Source organism: Podarcis muralis, chromosome 2 (assembly GCF_964188315.1).
Source record: "Podarcis muralis chromosome 2, rPodMur119.hap1.1, whole genome shotgun sequence".
In the NCBI taxonomy this organism is placed as follows: Eukaryota; Metazoa; Chordata; class Lepidosauria; order Squamata; family Lacertidae; genus Podarcis; species Podarcis muralis.
The window spans coordinates 60207637-60228146 of NC_135656.1; the positions used below are offsets into that span (position 1 = coordinate 60207637).

Below are 20510 nucleotides of genomic sequence, written 5' to 3' on the forward strand. Positions count from 1 at the left end.
GAACACAAACAGGTTTAAAACACACACACGCGGGCATAGCATGCATCTCACTCTCATCTACTGCAAGACAGTGTTTGCAACTATTTGGTGACATTGCTGACTTCAATCTATTATTATTATTATTATCATCATATATTGCATGGTTTAAACTCACTAAGCCTCTTGCGGGAGTGAATGGGCTTTGGATTCAGTCGACTGAAGGCCACCTCTGCCCTGCCTGTGCTGAGTCCATTCTGTCCCTAAAATGCTCCATTTGGGGGCCTAACACTAGCTACTGCTGGTAGAAATACCATTTGCAATAGGCCTATGGAAATCTACATGCTTTCCTCGCTGGTAGAAAGACAGCTCCATCCTATCCTGATCTTTTCCAGTCAGTAGGTCTGAGGGATTGCTCTGCCCTTGCTTAATAATGCCTGACATGTGTAATAATCTCTAGGCTGCTTGTACAATCCTCCTGTTGGTTGGGACAGCTTTCCTCTCTACCACAGGTTGAAACAGAAGCACCACCCAGTCATTTGCTGCCCTTCTTTGTATATGTAGCCCCCGCATTCGTCTTGCGGGGCACCACTGTATTAAAACCTGACTCAGAAAAATAACTTAAGAAGAGGGTTATGGTGAGGGCCCACTTTCACCTTCTGCTTCTCATGGAAATTGCTGCCTGCCAGCACAAGTTTACTGCTGTGTGACTGTGGCGTGCATTCAAGGACACTGGTTTGCCACCATCATGGGCAGCTCTGCCCTAGATTTACACTAATCTAAATTTGTTTAAAAAAATATATAGCGTAATGCGGACATGAAAGCAAGATGCAAAGTCAGCATTAAAATGGAAATAAAACTAGATTTATTTGCCAGGCATAGAATCAAAAAGATAGAATCAAGCAGGAATAAGTTGGTATATTTCCTGACCAATTAATTTTAGTTATAATTTCATAAGCAAAATGCTGAGTTTCTTGTCTCTTTGCTCTAATCCCTCTATGATGGCTATATTAATATGCGGGTATTTAGCAAAGATATCTACATTTGTCTCAGTTCATTTTCTCCCCCTTTCCCCCCTTTCCCTTTACAAAATAGCTCTATTATGTTCCATGCTATTACTCTTGCTAAGCAACAATCTTAATCTTAATTCAAGCCAATTCAATTCAAATTCAATTCAATTAATTCAATTCAATTAATTCAATTCAAACAATCTTAATTCAAGCCAAAGAGAAAATATAAGGTAGGGTATGATACCTTGTGCCAGCATCCTGGTACCGGTAATCCATCTGGTCCCTGCAAAAAGTAAGTAACAATTTTGTATTCTTGGAAAGCACCAAGTGAATCATAACAGCAACACACACACACACACACACACACACACACACACACACACACACCATTTATGATGGATCTGCAAGACCCACCATTACCATAAACGTATTGGAAATATCCATGCAAACACCATGTGCTGTGTTTGAAAAGTAGGTATGTAGGAACAAATCACATTCCATGTATAAATTTCACAAATAAAACAATTACTCAAATTCATAAACAATTGCTTTAAAAATTCATCAGCTCTCTGTATTAAAGCAAATTTAGTTTTTTGATTTTAAGATGTTTTGTTTCATGCAAATATGAGTTTGACGAAGGGAGGAAAGAGCTATACAAGGATAAACTCAATACTAATATAAGTAAAATTATTTCAGGCAATCTCTCAGACAGTATCTCTCAGCTCAACTCTGTGACACAGGAGACTGACAAGAGAATGGCTGTCTTTCAAAATGGGAAGTACGTTGCCAATGGACAAGCAGAGGCATGGACATCTTCCCTACCTATCCTAGGTAAAGCATTCTTTGCATATTATCCATACTGTTTCCAGGTTTAGTTTCTGGCTTTCAATTGTAAAATACTTTCCTTGCTTGCAAACCATTTTCTTTCTTGCGACTTGGCTACACAGGTCAATTTATAATGTTAAAAATGCATTATAAAAATGTGACACTAGATGGTGCTGTAGAGCAGAATCTAAAGTCAATGGCAGATACCTTGGGAGCGTCTTCGTCCCCTCACCCCAATAGCATTTTAATGGCATTTTTTATATCTTTATAGATCCAGCAATGCTCTTGAGGGGGTGGAATAGGCTCACAACATCTGAATAACTCTGGCCTACGGGATTGGCTGATGTGATAATGTATGCAAGCTGGCCATTCATTCAGAAGTCACAAGACAGGGAGAGTGCTTTAGATAACTGAAATGTTAAAATCATTTGTGGTATCAGATACATAAATAGGCATAGCTGTCGATTTCAACCTGTGCACTCTGAAACTACTCAAACTTATTTGCACAAAGAACGTGTTTCAAACCCCATGACATCCAGGAATATGTGGCTGAATATTTCTCCCTCTGCCCTTCCAGGTATTTAACTGCCTGGTCCATGCATACAACTTGCTAAGCTTATAGTAGCCAGAAGTATTGACAGACCTTTGGCTACAAAGCCAGACTCTAGAATTAAAAATATATAAGCATTTAGTTTCACAACGTGGCATGAATCTTGGTGGAACGAACTGGAGCGTGCCCTGGTTTATGAAATGTCAGTTCTTCCATATGTCTGTACAACGTTTGGTCTTTCACAAGTCATACAGACACCTGACAAATTCTGGCCACATTTTCCTATAAAAGAATGGAGGTTCCAGAGGGAAAGGAAGGGAGAAAGCGGAAAAAGACTATGTTATGCAAGAAAAGGGCTAGGTTATGCAGAAAAAGTCATGCAAAAGAAGAAAGAAAGAGGGGGATACTATACCAAAGGGCAGAGCATATCCACACCATCCAGTTCAGGTAAACCTGGCTCCCCTTTAAAAATGAACTGTTAATTGAAAATGGGAAAATATACAGAAAAGTTTATAAGAAAGCAAAAGGAAAGAAGGAACAGAAAAAAGTGAAGAAATAATTCAGAAGCTTACAGAAATGTTAAGCATGGGGAATCTCTGACCTGGAGGGCAAATGTGGTCCTCCAGGCCTCCCTTATCAGGCCCTTTGTACTCTCCCCCAGGCCACACCCCTCACTGGCCCTGCCCCACACCCTCTTGGGCTGCTTTCCTTGTGTCCTTCAACTGTAAGAATGCTTCTTACTTGCCTGGAGGTAGGGTAGACAGGTGTGTGTAGAACTTCTGACTTTTGCATGGCCAAAATGCAGCCAAATGTAAGATTTGCAGCCTAATATAAGAGTCACATCCATCGCTCCAGCAATATTCGTCTGTGGGCACACCCACTGGCATTTGACTCCCGCATGCCTGTCCTTGATATTCAAGATATTTAAGGCTGCCCCGCCCTATTTGTGATGTTTTTTGGTCACTTCTGGGTTTGTACGCGGTTGTGCACATATTGGACACGTCAAAAATGGTCACTGCCTGTATACAGGACTGAAATAAATCAAAACTGGCTTGAAGAACGAACCATCTGTTTGTGCCTATTGTGTGCTTGGTTTCCGTTCTGTCTTCCTACTGTTAAGCTCAGTTAGCAGTCACATTGTTTTTTCATGGGTGCCTTTCTTTGATTGCTGATTTGCATATGAGGTGCCTTTCCCATTTTGTGTCTACCCTAAAACATGTACGCCAAGAAAGTGACGTTCCAGCATCACAATAAAAAGAAAGGCCAGCGAAATGGAACTATTGGCCTTCTGCCGTTATCCAAGTTCAAAGGCGTCTGCCTCCAGAAACCCTTTTGTGCTTCAGGTGTCAAAAAGCAACGGAGATAATTTTAAGCAAACATATATTCCCAGCAATATCAAACCATACCACTGGACAAGGCTGATCCAATCCAGGCGGCCCTGGCTCTCCCTTTTGCCCTTTTGCTCCTTTTCTACCTGGAAGTCCTCTTTCTCCCTGTGACACAACAGAAAAATCAAAGCTCTTTTATAATCTGAAAGACTCGAGCGAGAGAAATACCACTTGTTAAGTCCTGAATTTAGTGTCTACCTGTTTGCATTGTGTTAGACTTATATAAGTGGCTTACATATCATGTGAAAGGTCAAATATATTACAGAAATTAACAGAGAAGTATCGGAAAGAAAGAATAACCTGCTGTGTGAATGCAGTCCATGAGTGGTCGCTTAAGAACAAACCTTGGTTAGCACTCATGGTTCATTTGGTGAGCAGCAACCTACTAAGCTGCCTGGGTTTGGATGTAGTGCTTAGCCAGACTATGGTTTTGCTCTTGGCAGCATGGCAGCGGAATCAGGAGTAGGAGAAAAGCAAAGTGGGACATCAAGAACAAACTTGGTTACTGTTCATAATGCTTTATACTTTTGCCTTGCATATGGATTCACCTACAAAATCTGGCATATGACCACATACTATTTCTACAAATTTGAACTAGCTTCAATTGAACAAGATATAGTTGGGCTCCCCTGTCCTCAAAGATTAAAGGTGAAATATATGGCTCTGTTCAGATATGCAGTAAATAGATCTCCAGTATTAAAAGAATCTATAATGACAAATCATCTAGTGATATCTAGTACCATTTATGTAGATGAGGGCCAACATTTATTTTAGGGGATGTTGTCAGTGAGTATGGACTTTTTGTGTGTGAACAGATGAATTAGAGGCAGACATTTAGCTCAGTGAATTAGAAGCAATACAGACCTTTTCTCCTCTCTCACTTTTTTCTCCTTTTTCTCCTCTTAGGCCTGGGAAACCCTATAAGAGCAACATGGAAAAAAAGTATGTGTTTAGTGCCAAATGGTTCTGGTAATGAGGAAAAGGAAAAACAAGGTTGTTGTTGTTGTTTTTTAAAAGCAACCACTCTGAATTGAGACAATGAAGCATTTTCAGAAAAAAAGTATGTGCATGTTTTGTACTAATACTGTTTATTTCTTGCACCCCACTCTTCCTCATACAAAGCCCAGAACAGCTTAACACCATTTATAAAGTTCAGCATTAAAAACAAAGCTAGGCTGTGATTCACTACAAAGTGCAAAAAAGATCACTTGGGATATTGCTATTAAAACATTTATTCTGATGAAGCACAAGGATGTTGCAGATCTTATACTACTACTCATATGTGGCCCAGGGACACCTCTCTCACCTTTGTATAAACCAAGGCTGGATCTACATTGACCTTCTAAACGTTATTGAACTGAACATTCTATAAGGTTCAGTGGCAGTTTCCCTTTGTCAGTGGTTCATTGCTCTGCAGCGTGACAAGCGTAGATCCACCCCAAATCAGGCAATAGGTCCACCTCAGCAGTACTAGCATCTGTTATGATTGCAAGGGACACTTTAGGATTGCTGGTGGAAGTTGCTTCTGACAATGCAACCAGAGACCCTTGGCCAGGAAAGGCGAATCTTAACCCGAGAAGAAAGCATTTGCACTGGTACACAGTCATGACCCCTCCCTCTACTAATCATTTATAACGCATGAAAAATTCTGTTTAATTGCTTCCTGCATTGTTTGCTGACATACTGATAGTATAGATAGTATACTCATTACTTACATCTAATCCTGGTTCCCCTGGCTTTCCCTAGGGTTAAGAGAAAGAAATGGAGACAGTGAACTGGTGAGAGTGGGAAATCATGGGCAGGATTCAACTAGTGGGTCCCGTCAGAGGAAGTCCTGCGCAAGGACTTATGCTTCTCCCCTCCTCACCCTGTACTAACAATTTCAGTGCTGCCCTGAAATTGGCTTGGGGGTGGGGGTGGTTGGGATAACGTCCACAACAGCACACAGAGGAAGGATATCATTCTGTCTGTTAAGCCAAAATGCTTCCCCTGATGGAACAACTGCCTTAGTGCGATGTTGAATTTCCCCCCATGTTAAGTGGGTTACATTTATGTTAAGCAGATACTTAGCTCCCTCCCATTGAAATCCGTAAGTATTAAAAGTGCTTTGCTGACTGGGTTCTGGCCCCTGCGTACAGCATCTGGACAACACACACATTTTTGTTTTAACAGAACTTCTGTAATTTTAGTAACACAAAACAACCAAAGAGGAAATACTATTATTGTGTTGTTTTTCCATTTTCCATTTTTTCCATTTCCACAGACCAATCGTTTAAAAAACAAAACAGAAAACTGCAGGATTTCACCACTGACTCAGATATGATGTCTATAGTTTGGAGAAGCTAACCATATGCACTTTTACACTTTTACAGCAGAATTATCACTGCTACAACTCTCTGCAACACTGATGGGAAGTTTCTGAGAAAAAGACCACACAATAATTATGAGGTTTCAAAAAGGTGTCTGAAATCTGTTTTAAATTTCCATGTAGGTAGGGCCCAATAACTATTCTTATCAAATTATCTACCATTACAATAATACTTAGAAAACAATTTAAGTTTGCCTGTAAGGAACTTTTATGTAACACAGAAGCTTTCTACTTCATTAAAATTTAGTAGTTTCAAATAAAATGAAATACAGTTATGAGTCATTTCGTATCCCTTTGGAGGACTGTGGTGGATGAACGTGTTAACCCATTTCCCATAACAGATCCATACACGTTCTTACCTTCTCCCCTTTGGTGCCTGGTAAACCAATAAGCCCAGGAGTACCAGCAGGACCCTAGAGAGAAAAGAAAACTACTAGAAAAAGGCTTGGAATATTGCTATCAAAGCATCTCTTCTAATGGAGCACAAGGATGTTGCAGATTTTATAGTACTACTCACATGTGGCCCAGGGACACCTTTTTCACCTTTATGACCACTTTCACCTTTTGCACCCTTTGCACCATCTGAGCCCTGCATAAAAACAAATACGTTTATTAGGGTTTCAACTAGTTGGTTTTTAAAAAATCACTTGCTTTATGCCCAATTCATTTTTTTCAATTAAGTTAAAATTAAGTTTATCAAAATTTCACTCAAGGCATCTTTTAAAAATACTAAAGGAAATGCAAGTCAACATACAAATAAAAGCTCCCTATTATAATAATGCACCAGACCAAGAGTGCACAGTTCCAGCCTTGGCACCTGTTTACAGAGGAACAAGAGATTGCAGGGTGGGGAGAGATAGTAGAACAATGAAACACTGATCTTGGTAATAGCAGCAGCAGCGGATTTGTGGGAAAGGGCAAGTGCAAACATACCCTTTATTTGCTTATATAAAGTTATACAAGCATTAAAAAAAAAAAGATTGCATAAGAAAATTTCAAACCAAAGGTATGAGTTATGAACAGTATAATTCCATTCCTGAATTCTTGCTTCTGAAACTCACATGGTCTGAATCAGAAAGGAATTTGACTGGTGGTAGATTGGGCAGTGACTGAAAGATCTCAGCCTATATTGGGTTCTTCTATCTATCTGCCTGAAATAAATCTTTTGTACTGGTGGGCTCTAAGTTGGGGTTGGCCCAAGACATTTTGCTTCCCGAGCTGAAGGACAAGATGGCATCCCACCTCCCCATTCCATGTACAGATGCTGACTGGACTTGCAGCTTAATCTTACTTCAGTACTGGCAATGAAATAGGCTAAGGGTGTAGGAAAGGCTGTGTGGCACACCCACCCACCTCTGTCTTCCAACAGAAGGGTAGGGGCAGGGGCCTTGGGTGAAAATAACATGGGAGGCTGACCCTGCTGCCTCCCAGCATCTGCTGACAGAGCTGGCTGTCTCATTCTGCCTAATTGTAGGGCAGGGACTACTCTAGGATAAGCTTAGTTAGTCTTCAGTGGTCAAAGTGGTTTGTCCTTGTGCTCAGTTCCAGTTCAATTCATAAATGGTGTGCACAATTTTAGTGACCCACCTTGTGTCCTTGAATTCCTTGGGGACCCTGCAAGATATCAATGATGCATATGAGAAAAGAAAATACAAGGGAGGTTGGGGGGAAAGTTGATCTGTAATTCAAGCCTTATCCTCAAATCCTCAATGCCTGTGCCATAATATTTATCTTTCAGACACTTTATTTAGATGTAGAGAGAAACAGAAGCCACTCGTGCAAATATGCCTGCATAATTCAGGGGATGTGACTACAGTCTAGAGTAGACAGGCCTAATTGTTTTTCTTTTTCTTTTTTTAGAATGCTGTCATCTTAGTATATTACTGGCCAACCTACAGCCTGAAAAGAATAAGGCGCAAAGCTAGAACTTTAAATGCAGTTGTTCTACACCAGGTTTTGGTGAACAGTGCACGTCTTAAAGTTATCATTCTAAAAGTATTCTTTAAGATTAAACCATACAACCCATTGCATTTTTCTTTAGAAATCTACATTATATTTCAATGTGGAAGGAAGCTGTGAGCATGGAAACTTTCCTTTCAGACAGAAATATCAACTCCTAAAGCCAAGTGAGAAAAACCAGAGGGCAGCCATGTTTGTTCATCTCTAAAGTGAGGCTGTGTGTTTAATTTTTATATCAAAATAGATTGGTTGGTAAAGGTAGCTCAATCCTGGCCCTGCCATACCCCACTGCTCTGGGGAAAATGGGGTTGAGAGGCAAAGTGGTCCATTTTGTTCATCTTTTCCGAATCGTGTCATAAAAAATTACATCCTACCGCTTCCCTTTCTTTAAATATGAACAGGGAAAACAGGTGAAGAGCAAAACTGGTTGCTTCTGTCATGTCCCATTTGTCTTATAAAATTTAACAATAAATGTATTAAAAATAGTGTCAATAAATGGCAACTCTAAAGGGAGTTTGAACGGTCAGGAGGTGACTGACATGCTGAGGACACAGAATCATTGAAGATCTAGGAAACAGTGAAGTGAAATGTCTCAGCATGTTTTTGATGCTACCTGTCATTTATTTATTTGTCAACTTTTAGTTTGCCTACCTGTTGAAGTAGGCAATGATGCAGTATTTTGTTCAATATTCAAAAGGATTAACTGATCAATATATCTCCCCTTATTTTTTTTTTAAAGGTTCATAATTACAATAAATAAAAAATTGTCCAGTAGCACCTTAGAGACCAACTAAGTTTGTTCTGGGTGTAAGCATGCACAGAGTCGGTCTCTAAGGTGCTACTGGACAATAATTACAAGAGAAAATGATATCAAGCATCATTCATGGACTAAGGCAAATGTAAAAGCTATTTGCCTTAACATTAGAAATAACTGAAGGAAGAAAGGGAAGGATAACATTCCCCTCCCCAAGAAATCTGTAGGGATAGGCTCAAGTGTGTATCCTTTGGCAACAATATAATTAAATAACACGAATAAATTGTATTCAGCAAGAAGTAAAATAGCAGAATTTCAAGCAAGGGCACATATTACTATGCCATGATCTCAACAAAGATATTTAATGTAGGTTGGAAAAATCACATGGCATTTAGGTAATAGACTCACCTTATGCCCCTGTATTCCTTGAGGACCCTAAAGAAAGCAATAGTTCATTTGTTAAAGAATCCTAGTAAATCTTTCATTTTGTACACACAGCTATCAGACTTCCTCTCGAGGTAGAATACATTTGTTTGTATCCCCCCCCCCATTATCATGGGTTAAAAAACCCACCCCAATCTAAACAAAATAAAAGTTTGATCTAACTGATCTATCTATGTATGATGAAGTTGTCAGGGATTCTAAAATTGTAGAAAGGAGCCTACCCTGACTTCACCGTCCCCTGCCAAATATTCATAAATATACTTCTTATGGCAATGTGCATCCTTTTCTGGAAAATGTCTTACCAATCTGTGATCACCAATATGTGTGTCGCTACAAATGTCCACATTCAAACAGTTGTAACAAAGAGAAATAAATTTTAAGACTGAAAATGTTTAACAGTGTACATTGTTCACTTTTTATTCAAACTGGATCCCCAAATTCCCCTTCTCCAGATATGTGCTGAAATTACCACACAGCAGTTCTTACAGTCCGCTTACGTTCCTCAAGTTCAATGCTCTGGTATGGGCTTGCCATCTGCTGGAAGGTTTAGGATCTGATCTAATGGCTAATTATATCAAAGGAAACGTTTGACTATCTGGATCTCTCCTATATATAGTCAGTGGGATCAACCTTCCTGTCAAACAACTAGAGTCAGCAGTAAAATGCCTGCTGAGCATATTGGGATCCAAGCTTACTGAAGCTTAGCTGTTCTGGGCGTACTCTCAGCACAGCATCTATCCTGTGTGTGGCATTTGGGCCTTTAGCACTACATTCCATCACAAACACTTTATGTCACACAAGGAATCATTTCATAGCTGCATGGAAACCCTTGTTATGGGGTTTTGTTTTTTGGCTCCCAACTCTGCCAGGTGTTATTCCATGCTTATCCCACAGAAAAAGTAGATAAAATATTAGAGATAAAATTATCTCATTTGCTAAAGTACTAAGTTGATTTTATTGCAACAACTCAGTGGTTAAGTATTTTAGATTTGTACACTCATCATCAACGGTTGTTGATCTGCACACAAAGCAAACCTCCCTGGATAGGTTAGAGCCACAGAGATTGTAAGTTGGTAAATAATCTGAGTATTAAAACAGAAGACTTACCGTAGGGCCTGGGGGACCTGGTAGACCTGGGACGCCAGGAGGTCCTGGTTCAGCTATGATCTGCACCTATGGATTTTGTTACACAGTGAAGTGATTTGACAGAATACAGACTTGTATGGGCATGATAAAAAAACAACACATTTAGAATGAAAAATAATTATTGGTGAATGAAAATGTTCTTAAGAAATATAGAGAACAAAGCAATTAATAAAGACTTTTTAAAAGAACATTAAATAAAAAAAGTTTTTTTAAAGTCTTTTTTTTTTTTAAACCATTCTTTTAAAAAAGCTAACGTAACACATAATGAGTGTGTTCCAGGTTATTATGGGTGCAGTATGCACATGCAACCAATACCCACAGGCTGAATAGTGCTTTGTTCTCCCCCAATGCCTTGCTGATGGGTGTGTGCAAAGATGGCCTGGCAGGCCATTCAGGGGAAGACTGAAATTTAATCTCTTGGCCATTTCTAAGGCTGCTCTTCTGACCTCATTTCTGTATCTTAGGCAAACAATTTAAATTCGAATCAGATGTGATAGTTTTTCACCCTGGAAAGCCTACCATATATATTTGATTTACACAGGTATTGAGGTACACAGATAGTTCAGGCAGAAAACAGCAGACATATATAATACTTGTTGTGTTGAAGAAAGTTCCTTGCCTGTAGGGAAATTGTTAGCATGTGAAGCAGTTTTTAGGTCATGATCTTTATTGGTAAGTGATTCTCATTGAAATCAACAGGACTGATTTCCAAATGAATGCATTTTGACTTGGGTTCTGAAAACACTATTAAAAGTAAAGACTGTCACAACACATATTAATTTTGTTGCAAAAATTCAGGAACCTGTAATGTCGAGTCTCAGTGGAAGAAAAGTCCTGTTTCATATTAAAAAGTGACTATTGTCCTGCCAGTGTGGAATACCTAAAGTGGGGTGACCCAGTGGAGGGGCCTTCTCAGTGGTGGCACCCTCCATATGGAATTTGTCATCTTTGGAGGCGAGCTATGTGCCATCAAATATTCAGTTTCATCATTTGCTTAAGGAGCACCTCTTCACACTATGTGCCCCTCCTGATGGTGTTTGGGCATAGGTCTTTTGGATCTTTTGATTTGATGTACAGGACTTTAATCTTACTGCTGATTTGTACGATGTGACAGATTTAGGAATTTTAAAATATGTTTTCCTATTGGCTCTGTGTTACTTTGTATTTGCAATGTGATCATTTCTTATTGGCGATATAAATATAAATGAAATAGAACAGATAAACGAAACATACGTCACTCTCAGTATGTTTACAACTTACAAGATCCTTCTCACAGGGAGTGCCAGGTTCTCCTTTTGGTCCATCAATGCCCTAAATGGTAAAAAGAAAGAGTCTGGTGTCTGAGAATGTATTTTAAGATATAAAGTTTGTGGAATAAAAAGGGGGTGGAATTCTCTTTATCTAAACTAACCTACTAAACCTATTAATTTTCTGTGGGAGTTTTTCCTTGCAGGGCTGAACTTTTCTTGGCTCTGATATTGTGTCAGTTACAGGCAAATGGAAGGTGAATTATTTCCCCTATGCCTGGCAATTCCAGCTGAGCTGTACTTAGGAAATAGTAGGCAGCATGACAGCACTGTAAGTGGCTATATACAATGTGCTTGTTGCTCTTCATGTTTCTTGTAGAAAGTCCCATCTATATAAACTGCTATCAACCACTTCTTCATAGCGAGATCTCATGAGGATGTCTATGCACCTGCAACCCATGTCTATGAGGCCAGTCACATGGCTCCTTCCCACCCAATCACAACCCTCACTCCCAGGAAGGACTCAAAACAATTCACCTCCCTAATTTGACTCCAGGATTCAGGTTCATAACACTGCAGAAAAGCAGTTCCCACCCTGCTGGCATATGAATAAAACCTCAAATGATTAAGAGGCAGTGTTATCTAAAGGGTCACCTGTATCTGCCTGAGCTTGCCAAAGCATTGACTTTGGAGGCAACAGCCATGAGACTGCCAGGTAATGGGGATAAGACTCTCTTCCATGCTTTTGGAACTCCCCACCAGGGAGCTAAGTATGGCTTAATCACTGCTAGTCTTTTAAAAAATCTGAAGACAGATTTATTGAAGTCTCTGTGGGTTGAATTGTGCTGCACTTTTTCACGCAACGCACAGATAAACCATGGTAATTGCTCCCACAAGAGGCAGTGATGGCCACTAACTCAAATGGCTTTAAAATATGAGTAGAACAACATATGGAGGAAACAGCTATCAACTGCTACTAGCTAGTGTATCTATGCTCTTCCTCCACTGTCAGAGGCAGTGTGAGGTGAAGAGATTCACAAGTGGAATCGAGCTGGACACTCAGAGAACAGGATGCTGGAGTCTAGACTTAGATGGGCCTTTGGCCTGATCGAGCGAGGCTTATGTTTCTCTTTCTTATGCTTATGCTCTTAAGCCCCTGATATATAATACACACAAGTGAAAATTAACTTTTTTCTGGTAATTAGCATCTATAACAACCGTCTAGTCCCGAATTATGTTGAAGACAGACATACCGGTGGACCAGACAAGCCCATTTCTCCTGTCTCTCCTCTCTCTCCCGCTATTCCAGGGTTTCCTTGGTCTCCTTTTAATCCTTTCGGACCCTACAATGTAAAGGAACAGCATGTTTCCCCCCCTCATCACCAGATAGATTCAGAGTTATGAACACACACATTCTGCACATGCCCACCCAAAGTAGCCCTCCATATTCAGTAGTCTGCGAACTCTGAAAAGGGGTTGGCGGACTTGGCAAGGGAAAATCAGGTCCTTTAACAGGTTTCTATAAGCTAAAATTAATAATTTCCTAAAACAGCCTGCTAGAAACATCTGTCAGCCCACAAAACATATGTAAACGGTAGGTGCTGAATGGAAGCACCAGAAAGCTCTTTTATTAAAAGGACCGATACTCACTGCAGACAAGTGGACAACAAAATCACTGACTGTTACTTTGAGATGTAATTGCTCAAGTAACAACCTACACCTATCACCCCAGTCCTCTAACAAATACCGTATTTTTCGCTCTATAAGATGCACTTTTTCCCTCCTAAAAAGTAAGGGGAAATGTGTGTGTGTATTATGGAGCGAATGCAGGCTGCGCAGCTATCCCAAAAGCCAGAACAGTGAGAGGGATCGCTGCGCAGCGATCCCTCTTGCTGTTCTGGCTTCTGGGATTCAGAATATTTTTTTTCTTGTTTTCCTCCTCCAAAAACTAGGTGGGTCTTATGGTCTAGTGCGTCTTATAGAGCGAAAAATACGGTACCCTTTTCCATTATGAGTGCAGATGCAGCAATAGAAAGAATGCTGGGAACACAGAGGGTGGTATTTTACGAGAGAGTAACCAATGAAATGAATGGACCTAACTCAGTCATGTTCCTTAATTTCAATGGGTCTCCTCTGAGTAAACCTTAGTTGAACACCACCCATAAACACAAATGCAGATTTTAAAACTGAAGGATAGAATTTATGGGGAGGGAGATGTTTTGCCAAAAGAAGTCACAGGAACTTTAAAAAGAAAAGAAAAGAAACCTCAGGCTGCTTGTTACCTATCAGGTTGCACATCTTGTCCAGATACTTGCTGAGTTAGTGGGATGTGCAAAAACCTGGGGTGCCAAAATAGAACGGAAAGAGGAGACAGGCTGGACACAAATCCTGCTAGTGAACAGATGCTGAGAACTGGAGCAGCTGATGCCACCCTGACTGAGGGCAAAGTGGCCATTCCAGGCTCCAGCCAAAAAAGGGCCTACTGATCTCTTTAAAGTGTGGACCATGACTTTCTCAGGGAGCCTCTGTGAGGAGGCTCTATTTAGGAATCTAACCCTGTTTTCCAAGCAGCTTTATGAATTCCTTCAGGAATCTCCCCACCCCTCAGATTATCAGAGACGCTACAGCACTTACACACCCATTTCCCATAGTGTGTGTGTGTGTGTGTGTGTAATGCACCTTGTATACCAAACAACTGTATCTGTGAAAACAGTATTTAGTAATAGATATCGAAAACAGACATACTGGGAGACCACCCATGCCAACATCTCCTTTCTCTCCTTTTTGTCCTATGAGTCCAGAGCTTCCTTGGTCTCCTTTCGAACCTTTAGGACCCTGTAATTTAAAGGGGGGGATGTAAGATAACTGGGTTTTAATAGTATTCATTATTTTCCAGTGTTACTCTCTTAGAATATTTCTTATTTCGATTGTGTTAGAGGAACTGCTGACAATCAAACACTGATTAAGAAGTGGAATGGAATTTAGTAGATCACGTGGATGTGACCACTTCAAAGCACAGGAAACTTCAATAAAGATTCGGACATGCACACACTCATCCTGCACACAACAATCTTAAGTATTTATTTTGAATTAGATGTAAATTAAATTACTGACTGCAATAATTTGATCATGTATCATGGAGGGGTGCTTAATAAAGACTCGGATGGAAAGATGCAACATAGGATAATGGCACTGCCTTCCCTCTCTGTACTCAGGAATGATTGGAGGGTGGAGCAGAGCTTTAGCTCCAGTTGCTTGAACACTTTATTTGGGAAATGACAATCAGGTGTGAACCTCATAGAGACCAAATCATATCAAAATTAAAACCATTGCAATTAATATATATATATATTTACAATTATTGTCTCTGTATTCCTAACACACACACACACACACACACACACACACACACACACACACACACTCAACATGCCATGCAGATTAAAAATTAGTAGGTTGTCAAGGATATGGAATGGTTGGAAGAACTGCAGGATGAAGAGTTTGCAATTTGCCTATATTTGCCTCTGAAGACTGCATGCATTCCAACCACTTTAGTAACTCTTAAACATTTAATAGGTAGCTTCAGCCTATTACAGAACTTTAGTCACACAATTGAATACAAATTTATTAATAATGCCCCCCCACCTTCTCTCCATCAACGCCAGGTGGGCCAGGCAATCCAAGTTCCCCCTGGAACAAAAAAACGGGATAAATCAGAGCAATGACCACATCATGAATCTAACCAATAAAAATCTCTCCCCCCTCCACCAAAGAACTATATATTGCAGTACTCAATATTTTAAAGGTGCATGATTAATGTTACATATTTCAAGGGAAGTGTCAAATTTATTTAAGCTGAGACAAAGCCCTATACAGCTTGTGACCTGGTGACTTTTCAACAAACCTTCCAAATAGAGATTAAACTAGGTCAGCCCTAGAGGATCTTCAGCCAGCATGTGGGCTAGCTGATCATTCAATTCATGCCCAATGCCATTGTCAACACTGTTTCATCTGGAACCAATAAAATTGTGGCCTAATTTGAATCCAACACTTGTCTCTTGCTTCCTTTGCCATCTGCACATCCCACCATGGTCTCACTATGCCTGGGCCCACAAACAAGTGATTGAGAGCCAGTGTGGTGTAGTGGTTAAGAGCGGTAGTCTCGTAATCTGGGGAACCGGGTTCGCGTCTCGGCTCCTCCACATGCAGCAGCTGGGTGACCTTGGGCCAGTCACACTTCTTTGAAGTCTCTCAGCCCCACTCACCTCACAGAGTGTTTGTTGTGGGGGAGGAAGGGAAAGGAGAATGTTAGCCGCTTTGAGACTCCTGAAGGGGAGTGAAAGGCGGGATATCAAATCCAAACTCTTCAAACTCTTATAGACACTTGTTAAAATTCTTTTCCCTTTGCTAGTCTTTGAAACTCTGAACACGTTACCCACCACTCTGACTCCCCCAAAGTTATCCAAGGGGATATGCCACGAACAGAAGATTCACATATAAACCAAGCTTAGTGTTGTCAAGCAGGTACTGAGTACAGTACAGAACAAAATACATTTTATGTAAAAGGGAGTAAAACCCAACCTTTGGTCCTGGAGCTCCTTGGGGGCCTGGAGGCCCCTGGGGACCTGGCGGGCCCTGGAACAAAAGACAGCAAATTATCTGTTAACTGCTGTTAATACAAGCGTTTTGAATTAACAGAGATGAAAAACAACTGGCAGCAAAATCTATGGTTAGTAGGTTATCTAGTTTCCAACTTAAGTCCATTTTCCATAATGCAGATAATTTCCCCAAGAGGCTAGGAAGGGGATGATCAGAAACAACAGAGAAAGGTGGGGAGTGGTTCCATGACCCCCTGCTGCTTTTTCTGCCTGTCTCCAAAGGAGTCTTCAGAATTCTCAACCATCAGAGCACAGTGACAGTTTCCCCTGCAGATGACTAGAGCAACACCTAGCTAGGACAGAGGACAACTCCCATTGGGAGTTCTGCCATCTTAATGTAATGATGATGGGAATAGTGAGCCAAACGTAAGCACTCTTAAATCCCACTGATTTCAACATGAAATGTGAAGCATGTTTTCAAAATAATGCCTAATGCAATTTTAAAGAAGCAAGCCAGAAACTATGAAACAAAGCAATTAAACACATTCATTACTTGATTATCACTGTGTCTGACATCATGCTGCCAATGATTCAACCTAAGGGATTATGTCATTATTTTGTTAACAGAAATCAAATGTTTGGTAGATTTGGTAGATTCTGAGGACCATGATCAAAAAATCTAAAGCAGAAAAGCCACATGCTAGGCCATTTAAAAAAACACACAAATCCACACAGGAATCTGGCACATAACAATTTTACCGTCAATCTGAGTTTCCCTGCAGCCTGTCATAAAACAGTTAGAATAGTTTTCAAATGTATTAAGAATTAAATATTTATGCTATTCAAATACTTTTCCAATTGAAAAGACCATCATCTAAACATTTTTTTATTGTTGAGAACATTATTATATAACCCCCTCCCCCATTTGATCTGAAAGGACCATAGGCGCCGACTCCATGGGGCTTGAGGGAGCCTGAGCCCCCTCAAAAATTCGTTTGGGGGGGCTCCGCCCCCCCAATAATCTCCGGCGCCCCTCCAGCAGATCGCCATCGCCGCCCCTCCCCCAGCCCAAAATGCACAGGGAGGGGCGGGCTGCATGCCTCCTGCCCTCCCTCCCGAGCAAAAGCTCCACCCAATTTCCTTTGGAGCTGATTAATAGGCGCAGCACGCTCTCCCCTATTCGCTCACGAGGAGGCGGCGCCACTTTATTTGCATATTCATGAGCTTATTTATTATTCATGAGCTTTCCCGGCCCCCCCCAATATTTTTTATAAGTCCGCGTCCCTGGAAAGGACAAACTGAAATTCTACCCCAATCAGTCTCCTTGCAGTCATTATGGAAGTTACAACCCGCTAAGTAACAAAGAGCTGCTTATTTCATTTGTGAGTCACTCCCACCAGATGTGCCTGAATTTGCCTACAGCTGTTTCTAAAAACAGTTTTGATGGTCACCACACTGAACAGCTTAGCTGCTTTTGAAACAACATAGGCACAAATTATTGCACTAGCCTAGCATGAACTGTATAAAGGATTCCATATTTGACTCTCACTTCCTTCCAGAGCATCCAAACATTGTTGCCTTGTCATAAAATTTCTCTTTCAGGGTCCTTTGCCCTTGATTGTCCCTTGCTTTTGATGACAGATTTGGCAGTGGAGTTGTAGCAAAAAGCTCTGGCAATGTGGACAGTTTGCTATGGCTTCTGTGGACCATGCCCAAATTCCTCAAACTGGCTTGTATGTTGGACTTTTGATTCTTATTTGAGTATCAATCTTGCCATCATGTCCTTCTCTGTAGGCTTTCCAAAGGTGGGAAACAGGACACTGAGCCAAATCACTCTTTGGTCTAATGTATCAGGGCTCTTCTTATGTTACTAAAATTTAGTGCCACTTCATGTTGAAGCAAATTGTATAATTATTACATTATTATCATAAAGGTTACCTTGAGAGCTTCCAAGATTCTACCATCGTAGTCAATTACTACTGTATCACCCTGTTCTCCTTTCAGGCCTGGAGGACCCTACAAAGAAAAGAAAAGGTAATTGTAAACTTTATGGGAATAGAAATAATTTTCTGCTTTTCACATGCTATTAAGAAGTCACAGTAAATTCTAGTTTCATACTTAAATACGGTGCTTTAATTGCTACAGTCTAGATAATAACTGTTCACTGGATGAAAGTGGAATAAACCACCTATGCTGTGACAGTCCCATTAAGGCCCATTGGGTACTGGAGGCCCTGCTCTTAGAGCCATCATTAGTTAAGATAACCTTGGCAGATGCATTTGCAGTAGTAGCAACACAACTATGGAATGCCTCCACCAGGGAAATCCTCCAAGCACACTCTCAATGTCATGAGCTATGAAAATATTTTTGTTCCTCTATGCTTTGGCACAACAATCCTATGCTTCTCCACTCAGAAGTAAATAAGAAGTCAGATTCCAAAGGAGCTTATTCAAAGGAAAGCAGCTATAGGGCTGCAGCAAAACAGTGCAATTCTCTATCTATGTCTACTCAGTAGTAAATCCCCTTTGAGTTCAATGATGGAACCACCCAGTTAAGTGTGTCTAGGGCTGCAGTCTAAATCTTACTGTCTCTTCACACATCTTGCACCCACCTCCATTTCTGTTGGACCTTTTCTCTTAAGCCCCCAGCCCCCCCCCCCGGCTCCAGCCTCGCAGGTGGAGCCAAACACCATAAATAACTGCCCCCTCCTCCTGGATCAATCTCTTGCCCTCTTCTCTCTGCAATCAGAGAACTGCCAGTCCCTGACAATGATTCATGACGTAGGTCCTGGTGCAAAATGATTTGAACGCACTTCGATATGGAAGGCAGAGATGTCATAGCACATGGAACCTCCCTTTGAGGTTTTCAATGGCCTATAAAAGTCAAAACTAGTACCCAACCCATTTTATAAGTCCACACACAAATGTCAAAGACTGAAATTGAAGGAAACCATTTTCTACTCCAGAATATTTATACTGATTGTATTGTTCCCAACGGGGAAAATTCCTAGCTTTTGCATAGTTAATTTATCTTCCACAAATTTCACAGTGTATGTTTGTGATTCGAGGACCCGATCCCCGCTTGGGGAATAAAGACATGTGGACACAGAATGTAAGGTTAATGGGTAAGGTAATTGAGTAAAGACTCGAAGAAAATGTGTGTGCAATGGTGGGGATGGCTGGCGCGGCTGCGTTTGAGCAGCAAGCCACGCCCCCGAGCTTCCCTATTGGGTGCCCAACCGGGGAGGGGCATGGCACGCCAGCCCTGGAGTTGATGCAGGAATCGTCTCCCGCTCACAACCCCTCCGCTCCTGGGAGGAGGAAAGGCTTTCTTTCAGCTTGAATGTTTATTTTAGCAAGCTAATGAAAGAACAAAAGTAATTCATACCCTTGGCCCAATGTGTCCATCTGCTCCTCTTTCACCAGGTTCACCCTGAAAATAAATGTTTGTTACTCTAAAATATTGATTCAGAGACAAGATATGTCACATATCTATGTGTCTTGAGGAGCACAGCATAAGCAATAGCAGGCTTAAAAGACCTTCACACAATCCAGCTGCAAAACAAATCAGCCAAATCAGATACAAGATACCGTATTTTTCGCTCTATAACACGCACCTGACCATAACACGCACATTGTTTTTAGAGGAGGAAAACAAGGGAAAAAACATTCTGAATGAAACAGTGGATGTATCATTTTTGTGCTTCATACTGTGGCCACAGACATGTGATCTGATGGTGAATTTGGGGTGACCCAATGCAAAGATCCTGAGGATCCATGTGGATCCATGCTTTTTAACCACGTTTTTGCACCATTGCAGCCCCAGGCAACAGTGGGTGCGTGATTTTTTTGGTGCAGGCTGTAGCCATGGACATGCTATGTGATCTGATGGTGAATTTGGGGTGACCCAATGCAAAGATCCTGAGGATCCATGTGGATCCATGCTTTTTAACCACGTTTTTGCACCATTGCAGCCCCAGGCAACAGTGGGTGCGTGATTTTTTTGGTGCAGGCTGTAGCCATGGACATGCTATGTGATCTGATGGTGAATTTGGGGTGACCCAATGCAAAGATCCTGAGGATCCATGTTGATCTATGCTTTGTAACCACATTTTAAGTGGGGAGCAAAGGAAAAACAAAGAAGGGACATGAGAGGGGTGTGCAGAGAAGCAGCTGGCTAAGAATGCTGGAGAGGGATAACGGGTGGGAGGAAAGAAAGGCAAAAGTTCCCCCCCAAGCCAGCCAT

General features: G+C 41.0%; 1 protein-coding gene and 1 long non-coding RNA gene across 32 annotated transcripts in view; one reads left to right on the forward strand and one right to left on the reverse strand.

Moving 5' to 3' along the window:
- Positions 1-20510, reverse strand: part of LOC114591309 (uncharacterized) — an 84380-nt gene that overhangs the window by 616 nt on the left and 63254 nt on the right. For 26 of the 31 annotated variants that reach the window (XM_077924566.1, XM_077924565.1, XM_077924563.1 and 23 more), the window contains 18 exons: positions 19653-19697; positions 18204-18281; positions 17025-17048; positions 16249-16302; positions 15313-15357; positions 14413-14502; positions 12921-13010; positions 11681-11731; positions 10382-10447; positions 9239-9265; positions 7705-7731; positions 6635-6706; positions 6477-6530; positions 5465-5491; positions 4614-4667; positions 3768-3854; positions 2774-2836; positions 1231-1269 (listed from right to left, as the gene is read on the reverse strand). In XM_077924566.1, the coding sequence (XP_077780692.1) occupies positions 1231-1269; positions 2774-2836; positions 3768-3854; positions 4614-4667; positions 5465-5491; positions 6477-6530; positions 6635-6706; positions 7705-7731; positions 9239-9265; positions 10382-10447; positions 11681-11731; positions 12921-13010; positions 14413-14502; positions 15313-15357; positions 16249-16302; positions 17025-17048; positions 18204-18281; positions 19653-19697 (993 nt within the window). The remainder of the gene's footprint in view (positions 1-1230; positions 1270-2773; positions 2837-3767; positions 3855-4613; positions 4668-5464; positions 5492-6476; positions 6531-6634; positions 6707-7704; positions 7732-9238; positions 9266-10381; positions 10448-11680; positions 11732-12920; positions 13011-14412; positions 14503-15312; positions 15358-16248; positions 16303-17024; positions 17049-18203; positions 18282-19652; positions 19698-20510) is intronic. The other 5 variants (XM_077924570.1, XM_077924572.1, XM_077924571.1 and 2 more) reach the window with 3 other exon arrangements.
- On the forward strand, positions 1264-9670 carry LOC114591313 (uncharacterized). Its single transcript, XR_003705235.2, has 2 exons — positions 1264-1817; positions 4656-9670. It is a non-coding gene; the product is annotated as an uncharacterized LOC114591313 (long non-coding RNA).